Source organism: Phodopus roborovskii, unplaced genomic scaffold (genome assembly GCF_943737965.1).
Source record: "Phodopus roborovskii unplaced genomic scaffold, PHOROB, whole genome shotgun sequence".
Lineage (NCBI taxonomy): Eukaryota > Metazoa > Chordata > Mammalia > Rodentia > Cricetidae > Phodopus > Phodopus roborovskii.
Genome location: NW_026125751.1, coordinates 340,841 through 361,545, shown reverse-complemented (window position 1 = coordinate 361,545; position 20,705 = coordinate 340,841). Strand labels below are relative to the sequence as shown.

The window sequence follows — 20,705 nt, the reverse complement described above, 5'->3', positions numbered from 1 at the left end:
CTACAGCCTATTCACCAAGATTTTGGTTTTTGTTTGCTTGTTTTAAATTTTGTGAATTGGATCATGAGCACAGGAAGCTTAATGCTTTCGAGATAGAGACTTGTGAGTTTTTGGAAAAGAAGAATATAAAGTTATGACCAGGAATAGGAGAAAAAGCATCTTTACACACGTCAAGACAAATATTAGAACATAGTAATCACAACACTGCATAGTCACTAGAGTTCTATACACATCATCAAAAATCCTGAGAGTAACATGTAATTGATGTTTCTATGAATGTTGTAGCTGCGTTAGCACATGAAGAGAAAATTAGAGAGTATCAATTGAAATAAACATTGTAAATGTACATTTATAAAAACAGCAAGCCTGCTATAAACAATCATAATTTGATGAAGTCAGAGTCAAATTCAACAAACATCAAACTGATGAGATAATCAGTTACATGTGCAGTCTCTTTGCATTTCTTCTTTTTCCATTACAATTCTTTTTTTCTTTTAATCCATACCCTTTATTTATTTATTTTTATTTTTTATTTAATTTATTATTTTACATTTCCATCGCAGTTCCCTCTCCCTCCCTCCATCTTACCTTCTCTGCCCCCTCACATGCACCCTGCCCACCCTTCCCTCCCATGCCCCCACTCCAGTTCCACATGTAGGGCAATGCCATCCAGGTGGGGTCATGTAGATCTGTCAGGCCATTTGAAGTAGGGCTATGACTTCTCTCCTGTCTCTAGGGTAAGGAAGTTATCTCTCCATGGGGGATTTGTCCGCAAGGTCCTTTTGTGCAACAGGGATACATTATGGTTCCTCTGTCTGAGGTCCCTTAGACTGCTCAGTCCTTCTGGCTGAGACCCATATTCAGGGGGGCCTGAGTCAGTCCCATGCTGGATTCCCAGCTATCAGTCTAGGGGCCTGGTAGCTCCTCCTAGTTCAGGTCAGCTGTCTCTATGTGCTTCTGCAACCTGGTCTTGTACTCTCTGTCTGTATCTGGATTCTACTTCGATTCAGGGTTTAGGTATGGGTGTTTTCTTCTGTTTCCAACAGGTATTGGATGAGTTGGTTGTTGTTCTCACTATCCGGGAAGGGAATTTATGGTAGCCTTTCCATGGTTGCACAAATTGTTAGTTGGCGGCAGTCTTGTAGGTCTCTAGACCTTTCTTTAGGTTCAGTTTTTTCTCTTCAAAACAATAATGGCCCCCACTTATATGTTCTCTCTCTCTCTCTCTCTCTCTCTCTCTCTCTCTCTCTGTGTGTGTGTGTGTGTGTGTGTGTGTGTGTGTCTTCTATTCCTACCCTGCCTTAATCTTCCTAGTTGCACATGCTTTCCTCTCCTCCCACACTCTTTCTCCTACTTCTCTCTGCATTCACTGCCCCCGCATTTCCCCTGTGCTCTGGGAGACCTGTCCCTTCCACCTTCTGTGAGGGACTTTATCTCTTAGAATACATTTTGTATCGTAGTTCCTCTGGTGGTATGGATTATAGGCTGGTGATCCTTTGCTCTAGCTCTAAAATCCATATATGAGTGAGTATATACCATGTTCCTCTTTTTGAGACTGGGTTACCTCATTCAGGACGGTTATTTCAAGTTCCATCCACTTGCCTGCGGATTTCAAAATTCCATTATTTTTTTCTGCTGAGTAGTATTCCATTGTGTAGATGTGCCACATCTTCATTAACCATTCTTCAATTGAGGGGCATCTAGGTTGCTTCCAGGTTCTTGCTATTACAAATAGTGCTGCTATGAACATAGTTGAACAGATGTCTTTGTTGCATGGATGTGAATCCTTTGGGTATATGCCTAAGAGGGGGATTGCCGGGTCCTGTGGTAAACTAATTCCCATTTTCCTGAGGAACCGCCATACTGATCTCCAAAATGGCTGTATGAGTTTGCACTCCCACCAGCAGTGGAGGAGTGTTCCACTTTCTCCACATCCTCTCCAACATAGGTCATCACTGGTGTTTCTAATTTTAGCCATTCTGGCAGGGGTAAGATGGTATCTCAAAGTTGTTTTGATTTGCATTTCTCTGGTAGCTAAGGATGTGGAGCATTTTCTTAAGTGTCTTTCAGCCTTTTTGATTTCCTCCATTGAGAATTCTTTCTTCAGTTCTGTACCCCATTTTTAATAGGGTTATTTGGGGTTTTGTTGACTAGTTTCCCGAGTTCTTTGTGTATTTTAGAGATCAGCCCTTTGTGGGATATAGGATTAATGAAAATCTTTTCCCAGTCAGTGGGCTGCCGTTTGGTCTTGTCAACTGTGTCCTTTGCCTTACAGAAGCTTCTAAGTTTGAAGAGGTCCCATTTATTAATTGATTCTTTCAGTGTCTGTGCCCCAGGAGTTATGTTCAGGAAGTGGTCACCTATACCAATTTGTTCAAGGGTACCTCCTACTTTCTCTTCTAATAGGGTCAGTGTGGCTGGATTGATATTGAGGTCTTTGATCCATTTGGACTTGAGTTTTGTGCATGGCTACAGACATGGTTTTATCTGCAGTCTTTTACACACCATCATCCAATTGTGCCAACAACATTTGTGGAAGATACTGTCCTCGCCCCATTGTATAATTTTAGCTGTTTTGTGGAAAATTGGGTGTTCATAAGTATGTGGGTTAATATCAGGATTTTCAATTCAATTCCATTGCTCTACCTCTCTATTTTTGTGCCAATACCAGGCTGTTTTCAGAACTATACTCTGTAATAGAGCTAAAAGTCAGGGATGGTGATGCCTCCTGAAGTTCTTGTATTGTACAGGGTTGTTTTGGCTATTCTGGGTCTTTTTTCCATATAAAGTTGATTATTATCCTTTCAAGGTCAGTGAAGAATTGTGGTGTGATTTTAATGGGGGATGCATTGATTCTATAGATTGCTTTTGGCAAGATTGCCATTTTTACTATGTTTATTCTACCTATCCAAAAGCATGGGAGACCTATCCATTTTCTGATATCTTCTTTAATTTCTTTCTTTGGAGCCACAAAGTTCTTATTATATAGGACTTTCACTTGTTTAGTAAGTGTTACCCCAAGATACTTTATGTTGTACTGGCTATTGTCAAAGGTGATGCTTCTCTGAAATCTTTCTCGGCCTCTTTGTCATCTGAATAAAGTGGGGCTACTGATTTTTTTGAGTTTTTCTTGAATCCTGCTAGTTTGCTGAAGGTGTTTATCAGCTGTAGGAGTTCCCTTGGTAGAGTTTATTGGGTTGCTTATGTAAACTATCATATCAACTGCAAATAGAGAGAGATCGTATTCTTCCTTTCCAATTTGGAATCCCTTGATCTACTTTTGTTGTCTTATAGCTTTAGCTAGAAATTCAAGTACAATATTGATGAGATTTGGAGAGGGCAACCTTGTCTTGTTCCTGATTTTAGTGGAATCACCTTAATCTTTTCTACATTCAGTTTGATGTTGGCTGTTGGTTTGCTGTATATTGCTCTTATTCTGTTTATGTATGTTCCTGTTATCCTTGATCTCACCAAGACCTTTATCATGAAAGGGTGTTGAATTTAATCAAAGGCTTTTTCAGCATCTATGGATATGATCATGTTTTTTCTTTTTCAGTTTGTTTATATGGTGGATCACATTGATAGATTTTCATATGTTAAACCTTCCCTGAAATCCAGGGATGAAGCTTACTTGATCATGGTGGATGATTTCTCTGATGTATTCTTGAATTTGGTTTGCCAGTATTTTATTGAGTATTTTTGCATCGATGTTCATCAGGGATATTGGTCTGTAGTTTTCTTTCTTAGTTGTGTCTTTGTGAGGCTTAGGTACCAAGGTTATTGTGGCTTCGTAAAAAGAATTTGGCAATGAATTTTCTGTTTCTATTGTGTGGATCAATTTGAGGAGTACTGGTATTAGTTCTTCCTTGAATGTCTGGTAGAATTCTGCACTGAAGCCTTTTGACCCTGGGTTTTTTGTTTTTGTTTTTGTTTTTTTTTTTTTTTTTTTTTTTGTTTTTTTGTTTGTTTGTTTTTTTTTTTTTTTTTGGTTGGTTGGAAGTCTTTCAATGATTGTGTCTATTTCATTGTGGGCTGTAGGTCTATTTAAGTTGTTTGTCTGTTCTTGATTTAATTTTGGTAACTGATAGTTATCAAGAAATTTGTCCATTTCCTTTGAATTTTCAAATTTTGTGGAATACAGGTTTTCAAAGTATGACCTGAAAATTGTCTGGATTTCCTCTGTGTCCTTTGTTATGTTCCCCTTTTCGTTTCTGATTTTGTTAATTTGCAGATTCCCTCTCTGCTTTTTCATTAATTTGGATAAAGGTTTGTCTATGTTGTTGATTTTCTCAAAAAATTTTGTATTGTTTTCCTGGTTTCTATGTGTTGATTTCAGCCCTCAAATTGATTATTTCCTTGCATCTACTCCTCTGGGGTGAGTTTGCTTTCTTTTGTTCTAAGGCTTCAGTTGTGCTGTTAATTCTCTTATGTGACAATCATCTGTTTTCTTCATATGGGCACTTAGTGCAATGAACTTCCCTGATATCCCATAAGTTCAGGTATGTTGTGTTCTCACTCTTGTTGAATTCTCGGAAGTCCTTAATTTCTTTATTTCTTCTTTGACCCAGGTGTGGTGCACATTGCTCAGTTTCCATGTGTTTGTAGGTTTTCTGCAATTTGTGTTGTTGTTGAATTCCAATTTTAAACCATGTTGGTCTGATAAGCTACAGGCAACTATTCCAATTCTCTTGTATGTGTTGAGATTTCTTATGCCACCTAGTACGTGGTTGATTTTAGAGAAGGTTTCATGTGGAGCAGAGAAGAAGGTATATTCTTTTGTGTTTGGATGGAATGTTCTATAGATGTCTGTTGAACCCAGTTGAGACATAACTTCTGCTAGTTCTTGTGTTTCTTTGTTAAGTTTCTGATTGGTGGTCCTGTCTAGTGGTGAGAGTGGTGTGTTGACGTCTCCCACTATAAGTGTGTGAGGTTTTATGTGAGCTTTAAGTTTTAGTAGCATTTCTTTTACGAATGTGGGGCCCTATGTATTTGGGGCATAGATGTTCAGACCTGAGACTTTGTGTTGATGGATGTCTCCTGTGATGAATACGAAATGACTGTCTTTATCACTTTTGATTAATTTTGGTCTGAAGTCTAACTTGTTAGAAATTGGGATAGCCACATCTGCTTGCTTTTTGGTTCCATTTGATTGGAAGATTTTTTTCCCAACCCTTTACCCTGAGGTAATGTCTATCTTTGAAGCTTAGATGTGTTTCTTGTATGCAGCAGAAGAATGGATTCTGTCTTCTTATCCATTCTGTTAGCCTATGTCTTTTTATAGGTGAGTTAAGACCATTAATGTTGAGGGTGAGTAAAGATTGTTGATTGATAACACTTGTTTGTTTTAGATTTGTTGTTGGCAGTGGTATTGTGAATTTATTTGTCCTGCTTTACCCTTGGTTTCTGGCATAGTTAGATTATCTGTTGCCTACATCTTTGTTGGCCTAGTTACCTTCCTTTGGTTGGAGTGTTCCTTCAAAACTTTCTGTAGGGCTGGATTTGTAGATACACATTGGGAAAATCTGGTTTTGTCATTAAATATCTTGTTTTCTCCATCTATAGTGATTGAGAGTTTTGCTGGATATAGTAGCCTGGGCTGGCATCCGTGATCTCTTAGTATTTGTAGAACATCTATCCAGGACCTTCTGGCCTTGAGGGTTTCCATGGAGAAGTCAGGTGTAAGTTTGATAGGTCTGCCTTTATATGTTACCTGTCCTTTTTCCTTCGCTGCTCTTAATATTCTTTCCTTATCCTGTGTGCTAGGTGTTTTGATTATCATATGTCAAGGAGTCTTTTTTTTTTTTTTTTTTTTGGTCCATCCTATTTGGTGTTCGGTATGCTTCTTGTACTTTCATGGGCATGTCCTTCTTCAGATTGGGAAAGTTTTTCTCAATAATTTTGTTGAATATGTTTTGGGCACCTTTGAGCTAGGCTTCCTCACCTTCCTCTATGCATGTTATTCTTAGGTTTGGCCTTTTCATGGTGTCCCACATTTCCTGGATGTTTTGTGTTAAGGATTTGTTGGATTTATGATTTTCTTTGGTCTATGAATCTATTTCCTCTAATTTATCTTTCATGCCTAAGATTCTCTCTTCCATCTTGAATTCTGTTGGTTATGCTTGTATCTGTACTTCCCGATCTTTTGCCCAGTTTTTCTATTTCCAGCATTCCTTTGGTTTGTATTGCCTTTATTTTCTCTATTTCAGTTTTCAAGTCTTGAATCATTTCCAGAGATATACAAAACAACACAGGCCATAGTCGTGGTTCTTGTTTGCCCACTTTAACCAGATGGTGAGACTCTATGGCTCTATGCATGACAGAAATCAACCTTGAACTGACTGGGGAAAGGTCCTCCTGCTTGTTAGCTTTCACAGCACTGGAAGTTTCTATGCAGGCTACTGAGGAAGACAGAATTCAAGAGTGTTAACCAGAGCTGGACCCTACAGGCTATAGTACTGAACTTTCAGTGATATGTGTTCAGTGGTACAACAGTGTACTGACTACTACAAAACAGTAATGCTTTCTGATTGGATTTGGACACTACTCAATGGGTGGAATTCATACCTAGTTCTGGATCATGGACAAGAATTCCATGGTTCAGGAGGCCATAGGCCCCAGTGGAGAAACTAATATAAGATTATTTGCTAAATGGTCATGTGAAACTGCCCTCTAACTGTTGTTCATAATCACAGATTAGTTTTAGACTCAACTTTGGTTGGATTATGTGCTTCATAAAATTTCTATAACTGGATTTCTATATTGATTTGTTCAGAATGCCTTTAGAGTTAGTTGTCCCTCCCTGACATCCCTTCCTTTATCCTGCCCTCTCATCTCTACCATTTTTAATCATGCCTGTTCCATTTTCCCTTTCATGGAAATTGATTTTCTATTTCCCCTTCCTTTGAAGATCACCTCCTTCCTCATGACCTCTCATTGATACCTATGTTAAATGTTCTATGGGTATTCCCAATGAAACACACATATTAAAAGCCAGCATCCATGTGCTTGAGAAAACACTGTTTGTTCTTCTCAGTCTGAGTTACCTTGCTCAGGGTGACTGTTTCCATTTCTGTCCATTTACCTAAAATTTTCATAATTTTCGTATCAGCTGAATAATGCCCCACCTTGTAACTGTGTCACATTTTCACATCAGTTTATGGACACCTAGAGTGTTTTCAATTTCTTGTGATATGAACAGAGCAGCAATGAACATGGAAGAGTGGGCACCTCTGTGGAAAGATGTAGAATTGTCTGGTTAATTCCTCAAGACTGGTGTAGCTGGATCTTGTGGTAGATGTGTGTTCCTCATTTTTAGGAACTGCCACACTGAATTCCATATTGTTTGTGCCCATTTGCATTCTCATCAGCAATGAACATGTCACCTTCCTCGTGTCACCTCTCAGCTGGTGTCCTGTTCCTCTGTTCTAAAAGAGCCCTCCTGCTCCTGTTCTGTGGTGTTCCCTGAGCCTTAGGTGTGGAAATTACATTGTAGATGTGTTAACTGGGATGAGAGACATCACAATATTTATCCTCTGCTTTTTGGGCAGTTGTCTATGACTGAAGTACCCACTCTGCTTCAAAATGAAGCTTCTTTCATGAGGGGATAGAACTATACTTATCCGTGTGTATTGACAGTGGCCATGCCAGAGGAACTGCAGTTGGTAATGAAGCGTAGGGAGTATGTGCCCAGTGAGCACAGCTGGGATAAGTGTAGTCTGCATAGACACAGCCTTCCCTCCAGGAGGGTTTTCTCCATATTGACCCTTACATTTCTGGCCATTCTCCTACTTTCTGCTGTCATGTACTTACTGGGTTTGCTATGCAATAATCGTTGAGTGGGAGAATTCCACTGTATCTAGTATAGTGTGCTTGTTTTATGAGAAAATCCCCCTCCTCACTATGCAAGTACTTACATATCATAGTGAGTATGATTTGTATAGGAGAATGAAGCATAGATATGTAATACTGGCTGATGGAAACAAGGAATTCTCATACATTATTCACACATGCATTCTGCCTGTGTGTCCAAGGTTAGGTCTGAGTTCCTTGGTCATGTAGCTTACAGAATTAATCTCCTTTCAGTGTGCACTTTGAAAAATAAAGTTGTGAAAGGAAATTTTGACTCTTTTCTGTGTTAAGAAAATAGACTGCTAGATAGACCACTTGACTAAGGTTCTGTAGAATAAAACAGGAATAAACATCTGGTACACTATAACCACAGCTGCCTGCCAGCACAAAGGAACTGGTGAAATAAATTTGACATGTTTAAAACTTAGTCAGTCAATAAGCAAAGAATCATTGCTTTGGGGTAAGATGTTATGGTTGGAAAATTAATAAAAAGGAAAATGTCTAATTGCATGTAAGCTTCTAATAAAGCATGTAAATTGTGACCGTAATGTGATTTCTTCATGTGTTATATTTTAATTTGTTTTTGGAAAATAAGTAACTTGAAATTGTAAGGTGATTTCCTTCTTGCATAGAGACTTTTGTCTTAGGTGGTATGTAAGGAGTTACCTTTTTTCCCTGCCAGCCTGTACCCACCGTGGTGGCAGCAGCACCAATTAACACATCAAGAATCTGTATTTGATATAATGCTGCTGGCCAGGTACTAGTTTCTTATCAGCTAGCTCTGTCTTAATTATTAACCCATTTCTATTAATCTAAGTATTTCCACATGGTCTCATACTACTGGAGAGTCTGCTCTCCCCCGTCTCTCCATGTTGACTCCTCCTTACTACTTCCTCAAATCTTTCTTGTCTCCTAGTCCCGCCTATCTTGCTTTCCTATTGGCCATCAGTGCTTTATTCATTAACCAGTATGAGAAACATATTTATAGAATGGCATCTGCCATCAGTGGTATAAAACAGTTAAGAGAAAAATAAAAACAGGGATACTAAGTTTTCCCCCTCAGCTAAGTCTTCAGTGTGTTTTTAGCCCCCGACTCCACACCTCATATCTGGTTTCTCTGAGCTGGACTCCAGCAGCTCTACCTATATTAATAATATAGATAGATTTAGGAAAGTGGATGTAGTAGGTTCTCCTCTCGGGTCCATAACCTCTCTAGAACACATTGCTATTGAGCAACCTTGAATTCAATAAGACATATATTAGTTTCCCCAAAGGAAAAAGTGTTGCTATTGCATACTTGTGAACATCTTGCCATGATGGTCATTGTTTTGGTTCATAGCATTTATACAACTTCATAAAATTTCTCATTGATCTTCATCTTTGGAGTTTTGCATGGACCTTCATATACTATATTAACCCGCCCTTAGGGAAGAGTCTTTGGTCAGTTCTAGTTAAATTTCCCAATTCCTCTGTTTGAAGTATGTGGTGTCCTTAGAACAGGGGTCTTACCTTCAAATTCTATGAGGGAAATCAATGGCAATGACAATAGCCTATTCTATTTGGAGGAGACTCTGGAAGCCCCTAAACTAATAACTTGAAGAGAAGTTCCGCAAGCCTGGAACTGGGGTTTTTAATACATTGGGCATTCATTCTAGGTTTGATAAGCACTCATCTGAGAAATTCTATTCTATGCTGTACCTTTAAAGGCATTTTTGGAGTTTAAAACTGCTGTTGGGCATTCTATTTTGCTCCCTAACCAGTAGGATAGCAAATACTACTTTATTGTTCTTTGTGAACAAAATCATGAATTTTCCTTGATAGACACCATGGTCCTTGATTTCAGATCTTTCTCACTTTACAGAGAGATAAATTTTAGTGCTAGAGGAATTTATTTTAAACTAGTATTTTGTTTTTAAAAATGAGATAAATAAAAAGCTTGGCTTTCTTTCTTACATTGCAGAAGAATTATCAGAGAATCTAAATCTAATCCAGGTGAGTGATGACGCCATGTCCTCAGGATTTAAGCAGAGTGAAATGGCCTATGAGAGCAGACACTAAGGGGGAAGCCTTTCTGGATAGAGACTTTCATGACCAGGTTGTCTCCTACATAGTGAGTAAGAAAGAGGAAGAGCTAACTCTTGGGCATCATCTTGAGAGTTCCAACAGCTACGTTTCCTTAGCACCTTTGCTGAGTGAATGCTGTTGGAGAGTATGAAGGTTTCAATGAGAAAGGCTCCATAGGCTCATATATCTGAATATTTGGTTCTGAGCTGGTGGTCTGTTTAGGAATGATCAGGAGGTATGGCCTTGTCAGAAGAGGTGTGCCACTGATGCTGGGTTTTGGAATCTCAAAGCCAAGTCCAGTCCCTCCCTCTCTCAGTCTCTTGTTGGTCAGATGTAATCTCTCTTCTACTGCTCCAGGACATGCCATAGGGTCTCCACCATGGTCATCATGGATCACCCTATGAAACTGTAAACAAGCCCCCAATTAAATGCTTTTTTCTATGAGCTCTCTTGGTCATGGTGTGTGTCTCTTACAGCAATAGAAGAGTAACTATGACCGGAAGTTAGGCTAACTCTAAAATGGACCAAGGAGAAAACAAATCTAAATACCTTGTGGAGTGAGACTGAAGCATATTTTGAAAGATTAGAGCCTATGTTCCTCATTTAGTCATAAATTTGTGGGGTAAGAGAGAAAGACTGCTGGAGAATTTAAATCACTAAGTATTGTAAGACATCTAGTAGAGATAAAACCCATGTCGCAGTTTTCCTGGAAATGTTATCTGTGAGAGGTCCTCCACCTGATGAGAGAACAGTATTTCTGGGGATCAAATCCTAGGTTGTTGCTGGCAATGACTTCCATCCTATCCTGTCAGAAAATCCAGATTCCTAGGTTTCTAGGAATTTGATCTGAGATTTGTTGCTGTTTTTCAGAATGCTAGGTAAACCCCACTGAGAGAAGGCACCCAGCCCTCCCTCACAGGGCCACTCCCCTCACCCTCCTGCTCCTTGGTTTGTGTGCAGCTTCCCCTGCATCTCCCTCACTGTGTCTCTCAGAGCACAGTAGTACAGGGCAGAGTCTGACAGCTGCACTGAGGACTTCTGCAGGTGGAAGGAGCTGGTGCTCTTATGGAGGGTGGCGTGGAACCCTTGCTGCTCTGTCCTCTTGTTGTCTGTGGAGCTCTTCAGGAGGAGCTGAGGGGCTTTGTTGTGATATTGCATGTACCAGAAAAGGGAAATATCTGAGTAAGAAGTCTGATAGGTGCAGTTCATCATCACAGGTGACCCCTCTGTAACAGTAAACAGGTCTTCTGTCTGGGTCACTGAGTCTCCATCGCTCCTTCCTGAAAATAAATAATAACAAAATGAGGAATCACATAGCTATATGAGAGAGCAGGTAGAGACTCCCACAGCTGTTGAAGTGATCATCACTTAGGTAAACATAACTCACCGAGCATCAAGAGGAGCAGCAGAACTGAGCAGGTGTCAGGAAGCATGTTCACAGAAGACAGTGACACTTGGTTCTTGAGTTCATCAAACTCACAGGACAAGTCTCCTCAGGATCTTCTTGCAATTCCTCACTCATAAACAAGGACCTCCTTCTGCACAGTGACAGTCTGTCATGTGAAGCCACCACCTGCTGAGACATTAACATCTGAAGAGACAGCGCCCTCTGCTGATATCCCTTCAACCTGCTCCACAGCTGTCTGCACAATGCATTGTGAATAAACTTGAAAATTCACCCAAAGGAGGCAAGTCTCATAGCCACAGTGGATGCCTGAAATCCTGAAATCACCAGGGTTACTGAATTATGTGTTTCCTGTGGTATTTAGGGTGAATAGTGTACATAAAAGAACACACACACATACACACACACACACCTCTGATAAAATTTATCTACTTTTTCTCATTTTATTGTTTTTGAGAATGTTATGCAATGAATTTGATTATACTCACATAATCCCTCCACTTATGCCATATTCATTCACTCTTCCCTACCAACCCAGCTCTTGTGACCCCTCCCCATTTATAATAAAATACCTCAAGGTTTGCATTACAGGTTGTACTGCCCATATACTCTTGGGTGTGTAGCCTTCACAGGACAGGGTGGTCTATGAACCAGGGGCTTCACCTTTAAAGAAACCTGGATCCCTCTCCCAGTAGGTAACAATTGCCCATAGCTCTTAGCTAAATGTGGAATGCCCACCTTCCCTCTGCTTGCTGGAACTGTGACTGGTCTGATAGTGTGCAAGTCTTACATCTGTTACCATCCTCTGTGAGTTCATGTGTGCAACTGCCCTGCTGTGTCCAGAAAGCACTGTCTCCTTGTTGTTATCCCCTACCTATGGATCTCACAGCTCTTAGTCTCCAAAATGGTGCCACATATGGGGTTCAGCTTGTGCAGCAGACTTTAAATCAAATCAGAAGTTAGTTGGTTTCTCCCATAATATTTGTGCCACTATTGAAATAATGGGCATGTCTGCCAGGCTATGATTATAGCTCACAGGATCCAGAAATTGGAAAAACTGACAATTCATTTACTCCTCCAACAGGATGCATAGCACATTCTAGCACCACAAAAGCAACCCAGTAGGAATGAAGTGTTAGCTTAATTTCTCCATGATCTTTGACTTATTCAAAAGGTTATTACCATCAAGTTTCAAAGGGTGATCAACAATATTTACTATTGTGGTTTGTGGATTGTTGCTCTATTTATGTGGAAGCCCCTGTTACCAGTGGTACAATTGAAAGTTCTTTTTACCCCTTAGGTTATTTCTCAAAGTTGGTTCTTAGGTTATTAGAAAGACCAGGAATTATTTTACAAAAGATCACTTTTCTTTTTATTTTACATGTTATGGGTGTTTTGTTTTTCCTGAAAGCATGACTGTGTCATGTGCATGCAATGCCTACAAAGGACAGAAGTTGTCACTGAATCTCCCGAGACGGGACATAACACATACCCTGTGTAGTGTGCTTTGACACAGGGGTGCTGGGGACTGAATTGTTTTCTCCAAGAACAGTGCATACTCTTAATCACAGAACCATCTGTCCACCCCTGACCAGAGATGCTTCATGAGGCAAAATATTAAGATTCTTTCTTCTCAAGGAATAAACGAGAGTAAAGTATTCAGACCCAGTCAGCAAGGGGAACAGAGGGATGTAGGCAGAGGTGCTCATTTTATAGCATGTTTCCTAACCTCTTTGTTGACATAGACTTAATGTGAAGAAGCACAGAGGCCAGTACAAATGGTAAAACGGTAGAGGCATTGAGAGCCCTACTAAGAGATTTGTTATTAGTTGCCCAGGTAGCAAAGCCATGAAGGGTGTCGTGCAAAATATAGATCTTGTTGATGTTATGATTCATATGGTGATACATTTTTCTTCAAGGTGTGGTGTAGATTATGGGGAAGAGTCCCTAGAAGCAGGGAAGCCACTAAGACAATGAAGCTGAGAACCAGGTGTGAGTCACTGAGAGTCTGAAATGGAGGTGGTAGGATCAGGCTGAGCAGTAAAGTTCAAACATGATGCTCAGAATGCAGCATTAACATAAAAATCTATAAAAGTAGCTGCTCCTTAGGAAATGAACCTTTGCTAAATGCCTTATCTTAAATAAGAACACAGAGGGAGACGACACTGTTGACGGAGACTTATTCTCAACTGTTGTTTTTTTTTTCTTGTGTAATAGGATACATGTGCATTACCTTGTTACTATCAATGACAGCACATAAAACAGTGTCAAAATCAGCAACAATAATAAATGCAGTTATATTTGCTTATACAACTTCAATGTATTTTACTGTCTGTCATCCTGAGATAATGAGGTTCCTTCCTATTCACTGTACCAAATACCTGAGAAGCAGCAACATAAAGGATGAAGTCTAGATTGTGACTCCAAATCCAGTCATGTGAGAATAAACACTACCCATCACAACTCACTCTTGCCAACACAAGTATATATACCACAAGCATATACAAACAACACTCACATGTACATCCATACACACCACATACACTTACTACACACACATACATCACAGACATCATATTGCTTAAAAAAAACAAGAAATTTTGATTTTTGTTCAAAACAAGTTTTTGGAATTTTCAGCTAGATGTCTTAAGTAACAATAAGATGTCACATTAAAAACTGACTGTGTGGGTTGAAGAGATGGCTAAGTGGATAAAAGCACATCCTGCTACTGCAGAGGATCTGAGTTTGATTCCCTGGACCCACATTAGACACCTCACACATGCCTGTATTCCATATCCTCTGTCTTCCACAGCCACCTCTACTCGTGTGAACATACACATAATTAAAAATAAATCTTTTTAACAACTTAACTCTGTTTGACACAAGTAAGCATATTTACCATCTGTAACAGAAGTCAGAAGTTCTGTTTGAATATGTTCAATTCTATAAGTCAAATCTGAATTAGCATCACATGAATCTGTTTATTCCTCTCATCTGATTTTATCTATCACAGTGTAAAGTCAGTATAAAATGTGTACAGTTTTAGAATATAACTCAAAATACATTTGCATCTCAGGTAAACAATGAGAAACATAAGTTAACAAGTCAGACTTGGTTGTTCTTCAGTGGATATCTGGTCTATTGGCCTCTAATGGTGTCCAATACAATGCTGCGAGCACGGCTACATCAGGTGATAAGCTCACTAATAGACACATATTTATTTATTTATCCATTCATTCATCTGTCTGTTTGTTTGTTTGCTTGCTTGCTTATTTGAGGAACCACAACATGCAGGCCTTAACTAGATGAGTACTTGCTGTTTTTAGTGAGAATGAAGAGAAAGAACAATTAAAAATATAAATCATTTAAAGTTACAGGCACAATAAGTCCAGACAAAAATCAACTGTAATTATTAAAGAGATCAGTGCTACTATGGAGGAACTTATCATTTTTCACCAGAATGATAGAAATAGTGCCTGAAATGTAAAATACCCCAGGGTATGAACATAGAAGACTCACTAAGAGGAAGGGTTCCTGAGAAAATAGTCTCTTTTGACACTTTTTTTGGGGGGGAAAAAAGGCCATGCTGGGAAGTGTTTTCCTCAATTTAGCCAGTTAGGCATGCAGGAGCCACTCATTGCAGCAGAAATAAAAGGGATTAGGCTACATGGGAAGCTGGCAGCAGAACTCAGTATCATCTGAATAGTGCTCATTGTGAAGACATGGAGAACATAACAGGCCATGGTCATCAGGGCTTGATGTGAGGTTCAGAGAAAGGCTTGGAGTGGCAGGCACTGTACAGCAGAGTCAAAGTCCCCGAGAGCCTTGAGAGGCTGGTGAGAACAGGTAAGGGCAAAGCCTAAGTTACAGTGACAACCACTAGATGTTTGAGATTCTAGGAAGAATAAATATCTGCCAAGGAAAGCTGCAAAGTTTGAAAATTATATATAGTGCAGGCATGTAATAAAAGTAAGGATAGATAGTAGACTCTATTTAAACATAGAAATACCTACTTTTAAATCATAGCATTTCAGGATCCTACACATTGTAACACCTGATGAGTCAGCATTTCTGGAATTAGAACACAGGACTCATCTCAGAAGTTGAAAGACCCATCAAGGCCATGAGGACAAAGACCTTTTAGAGCCTTTCACTACTGAGCAGTTTCTCCTCATGCTCGGCAAGGATCCCACACTCTCTGTTCTGATATTGGAGCATAAAGAATCTTTTGTGATTGTTAATCTGAATCCTCCATTTCAAGTAAAGATATATGAGGACCCTGCGCTTGAAGACGTGTGTAAGAATGGACAGAACTGAGCCTTGCATTTCAGTTTTTTAATCTAAGCTCATGGTATTTTTCTTCAACCAAAGGTGCTTTTTAAAGTCACAAGTTTGAAAGGGTTCACCTATCCTATCGATAACAGGCTTTTCTTCATGAGAAGACATAAGTGCTGATTCTGTCCATAGTTAGGGTTTGTAGGATGCAGCTGAGAGTGTTTGCACTACAGCAACAGGTGCATGATAAACTCTCCATCTGCAGCACGAAAGTAAGCAACAGTGTGTGCATCCAGGAAAAGGACAGGAAACTACTCTGAGTAAAGGTCTTCTTACTATCTAGGGATCGTGATCAGTTCCTTTTTCTGTCAGCTAAAGAACTACAAGACAGCAAAAGTCTTGAGTGCAACACGTGGCAGCAGAAAAGACATAGCAGACAGAATCAACTGATGAAGAATAGCTTGTATTATGACTGCGAGAAAGAGGGGGGAAGGGAGAGAAAGAACACAGAGAAAGACACTGTACAGAGCAGAGAGGAGCATATTCAAGACCCCAAAAGTCTAGTGTTTTACCAAAGGCTGGTATTTAAATATCTCTAAAAGGTTTCCCTCCCCTAATTTATGGTTGGTCAGTTTGAATAAAGACAAGGTAAATGCTTGGCCCAAAGCATTGGCATACACATGTCCGTCCTATCAGGCTTTGAAATTGTTTGGGTCTAGCAGGAGTTAGAGGCCTATTGATGAAGAAACACTTTTCTAGCTCTGTTTGAAATCGCTAAGCTTCACCCATCAGGGTGAAGAAGAAGCCACTGAGCCATCTTGGAAGTTCACCAATTTTGTTAAAATGTGGGCCCTCCCATTATCTGTCTGCTTATCAGTGAATCTATTTAACCTCTGGTCCCTCCTGTAAATGACAACTTTTACTCTTCCATTGTTTATCTCTCATAGTTAAATTTATTATAATTAGAAGCCCTGGGCCTCTACCGTGCTTTCTGGGCTGCTGTAGGACAGCAATGGATGTTTTGTGACTGCAGTTCTCGATGACATTTTCAGCTTCCTAGATGCTTGGGGCCTGACTAGTCTCTTCCTGTAGGCTATTTACCTCTAGAAAGAAACACGGGCTAGAAAGCAGAAGTCAGCATTTATATTTTCCAAGTACATCTCCAAATTATCAAGAACACCTGGCCTCTTCATGCAGCCTCTGAACTTTGATGTCCCTGTTCCCATTACCAGAAGATTGAACTCCCTAGATAGTTATAGATATACAGCCACCAGAACTCCCAGAGTTTATCCATTCTCCCTTTTATCACAGTGGATTAGGCTCTGGACACTGATTTGAAGCATCCTAAAAAGGAAAAGTTAGTTTCTCCTAGCCCTGGCTTTTAACCTAACCAGACAGAGGAAAGCTCAGTTTATACATAAACACACATATTGGGGAAAGTGGCAGGGCTTAAAACCAAGTCTTAAAAGGCAGAAGTACCAGCATCTTGCCATCTATCATCTTGTGTTTGCCACCTCAACTTGATACTTGAACATGGTATGAGATACCTGAGGGTCCAGAGCCAATTCAGAAGAAATTGCGAAGCTATTCCATTCTCTGTCTTGTCCTAGAAAAGATTAAGAGCTAACAGTCTAATTTAATAAGACATGAGTGAGGTAAGAGTTTTCTATAGATCCAAGAAATGCAGAGCTTAGAGTTTTGTTTTGTTGGCTGACTGGTTGTTTCTACTTTTTTTATTTTGTTTAGGTGGCAGGCCCTTTCACAACTCAGGTGTACATGGTCAAAAGACCTGATTCCAGCACTGATATTCACTAAAGGTTGACCTGGGACAGTGGTTCTGAGTTTGTGATCTATCAATGGAGGTAAAAGATGTGTACTTTGCATGTAAAGCCTAGGAAATCTTCATTAAGAGAGTTATATAAAAATGAGAAATTAAGGAATAGTGAGAGAAATTTGTGAAAAAGAATAATTTCAGGGAGGAGAGAGCTGTCTAGAGTCTTTATAGGGGTATGGAAAATATTGCACAAGTGCTGATAAAATTAGATGTAATTGTTTTGGGTTGGTAAGTTTTCTGAGTAATAACAGGCTGAACTAATGGAAGCCCCATATGCTCTATGCATGTCCCAAGTTAGGAGATGATCATGTGATGTTTAGGTACTACCTACCCAAGTAGAAATGGTTAAAGTCTCCCTCTACCCATCTCTGACTTGTGCTTTCTTGAATGCCGACCTTAGCTGCCTCATAGCTTATAATCACTGACTTGTATTGATACTTCTGCTTTTCAGGTGTCTCTAGCACTGGTAAATATATTAAACTTTCTATTCTCATAGACAGCCAGAAAGAACTTTATGAAGTACAGAGACTATTGTGAGACTGTAAAAAATAACTGAATCAAATCACCACAAAATTCAGCAAGGTAGAAACTAATGGGAACCAAAATATACACAGGAACTTTGACACAGGCTCCAAGCAGTACAAAGGATGCTGCCATGAGATAACAGGAACAGCACCAGATTTTTGCACCTGAATCCCTGAGGAAATTCAGAGAGGCATGACCAGATTTGAGACTCCATCTATAGTGCACTTGTCTTGAACCCAGGCTGATAATCTGATCATCCAAATGAAGAGTTCAAATTTTATCTCCCAGCTTCAAAGAAGAAATGTGACTGAGTTCAAACAAGAGGCAGTATTCAGATCAGTGTTGCTCTTAACCTTAGTAAAAGAAGCTTTCTTTTCAGTGAGTTGATGCAGAGATGCACAACCACCCAAGGTTCTGAGAATAAGAGTTGAGTGTCCAAACCTAAAGGGACATCTATATCAGCCTCTACAAAGCTAGGAAAACATCAGAAAGTAAGGGATTGAAAACATGTAAACTCTCAAGGATAAGGAGAATGCTTAAAGTACTGAGAAAATAAACTGTGAGTGCTCCGCTATAGATGAAACACCTCTACTATCTATTTCAGTAAAGCTTAGGGGACACTTTGGAATAACAATAAAAACAAAAACAAAACAAAAAAAGTAAGACCTAGAAGATGGGGAGGAAAGCTTCAAGATACTGCTTTCTTGACATGACAAGGCTGTTTTACACGACTCATAGGACCTGTGGTTACTTGTACCAGACATGGACAAGATCTAGACAGCTTAAAATACAAGAAAGGGAGTGAAAGGGGCTCCTGAAACCTGTTTGCTTGCTGAGGAGCAATGGATAATTGATGACTGTTTGCACAGGAGAGTCATTTTTCTTTAGGAAGGGTTAGGATAACCATGCATCAGTACATGATCCCACACACATAAGCACATGCCAGCACTAACAGTAAGTTATGGGGTGGGGAGGATGAGAAAGAATAGGAGATATGAAGCGTAGAGCACTGTGTATACAAGATGAGATATTTCATAAAGTAAGTATTTTTCATATAGAGCATGCTCTAGTTCAGGCCTTGATGCAGCCCAGTGGGTTTGTGTGCAGGCTGCAAGGGCCTGGGGAGCACTGTGTGTTCACTGCACACAGGTAGACAGCTGAGTCACTGGGCTGGGAGTCTCTGATGTGCAAGGAAACATGCAGGCTGGCTTTATTGAGGTGAACTGTGAATCTGCTGTCTTCCTTTTCACCATTGGAGAAGATGGACATGAGCACCTCAGGGCCTTTCCCAGGACGATGTCTGTACCACCAGAAGTTCAGAGAAGCACTATCACTGAAAGTGCAGTTGAGAGAGGCCATGACTCCCTCTGGGACACTGAGGGATTCTGGGTTCTGCTGCACCTTCTGCTGGCTGCTCACACCTGTGCAGAAAGACAAAGGTCAGACAAATAGGACTGGATGCACATGGATATAGATACCCCAGAAAGCTTTTTCACAGACCTCTCCCTCCCTAACTAGAGATTAAAAACACCTGTGTTTCTACCATTAGCCTGAGTGAGCAACAACTTTATATATCACACCTGTATCCCACAGAAATTCCCAAACTTACAGTCTAACTGAAGCCACAGGACCACGAGGGAAACACCCAAGGATTTCATTCTCTTCCTCCCTCTTCACTGAGCATTCAGATTCTCAGCTCTAAACTCAGAGTCACATTCAAAAGTTCCACATCTCCTGCTTAAGGAAACATGAAAAGCAGCTTTGTTAGCAATCACAACAGTGACTACTTCATCACCTCAGCAGCACCAAGCCTGTCCCCTAGCCCTTTCTCTACCACTCTCCTTCTTCCTGCCCTTCCCCACTTCCCCCTTCTCTCCCACTTGAGAGCTTTGCTCAGGATCCTATGAAAACACTGCCACCTTGTGGGTTCATCATAGTGACCAAAGAAATGTTCAATCTGCAAACTCTTCTAGCCTAATTATTAAAAGGTAAAGCACTTGAGAGTTCAGTAGGTGTTTTTAAGAGACTTGTGTTCCAGGTCAGGGTGGATGGTGAGGTAGTGTGTGCACGCTCAGCACATGTTGTCTCTGTAGCCACCTGTACTGAAAAATCACCTAGGAAATGTCTGCATGGAAATCTGAGTAAGCTTTTTTTCATACATCATAACTCTAACCATTGTCCCTCCAGACACCCTCATACAAATCCATCTTCAAGTTTTACAGATGACTTCACCAGACTATTTATTGAGGCCAGTCCCTAGAAACACCTGGAATTCTTCACTCCATTATATGCCAGGTGCACACTTGTGTCTAAACAGATCTTTACTTCTGTTGACCAGAAGAGATGAACTGTGTTCAGCACCTAAACTCTAAATAACTCGGAAAGTTTTCATTTGTCTAATTTTTCATTCTCCTTTCTTGAGTGAAGTTCTGTTGTGTAGGATTGATCTGTGAAAGTTCTAGTTATGGTTTCTTTCGCCTCTCTTTTTCTGACACAGGCCCCTCTCTCCACTTCTAGCCTTTCTTCTTTCTCTGTTCTTTTCTCTCTTGTTGCTTTTCCCTCCCTTTCCATTTCTAACATAGTCATCAAGCCATGTGTACCAGGGGAATACCTATGACAGTGATGAACTCGGTGACATAGAACCAAGACAGGAAACAGGGTTGGGAGTTATTAGTGTGGTCTCTGGCCACACAGATGGCACAAGTTCACCAGGCTATTCACAACTTCTACTCCCAAACTTGTGGGCAGATACCA

The 20,705-nt window shown here is 40.1% G+C and overlaps 2 gene segments (V, D, J or C); both read right to left on the bottom strand.

The window, feature by feature from the left end:
• Positions 1-10,842: 10,842 nt before the first annotated feature.
• LOC127217593 (T-cell receptor alpha chain V region CTL-F3-like) lies at positions 10,843-11,345 on the bottom strand. The segment is given in 2 exon segments: positions 10,843-11,192; positions 11,300-11,345. Coding segments are annotated over 2 exon segments (396 nt in total).
• Positions 11,346-19,022: 7,677 nt separating this feature from the next.
• LOC127217604 (T-cell receptor alpha chain V region 2B4-like) lies at positions 19,023-19,612 on the bottom strand. The segment is given in 2 exon segments: positions 19,023-19,372; positions 19,561-19,612. Coding segments are annotated over 2 exon segments (399 nt in total).
• Positions 19,613-20,705: the final 1,093 nt, after the last annotated feature.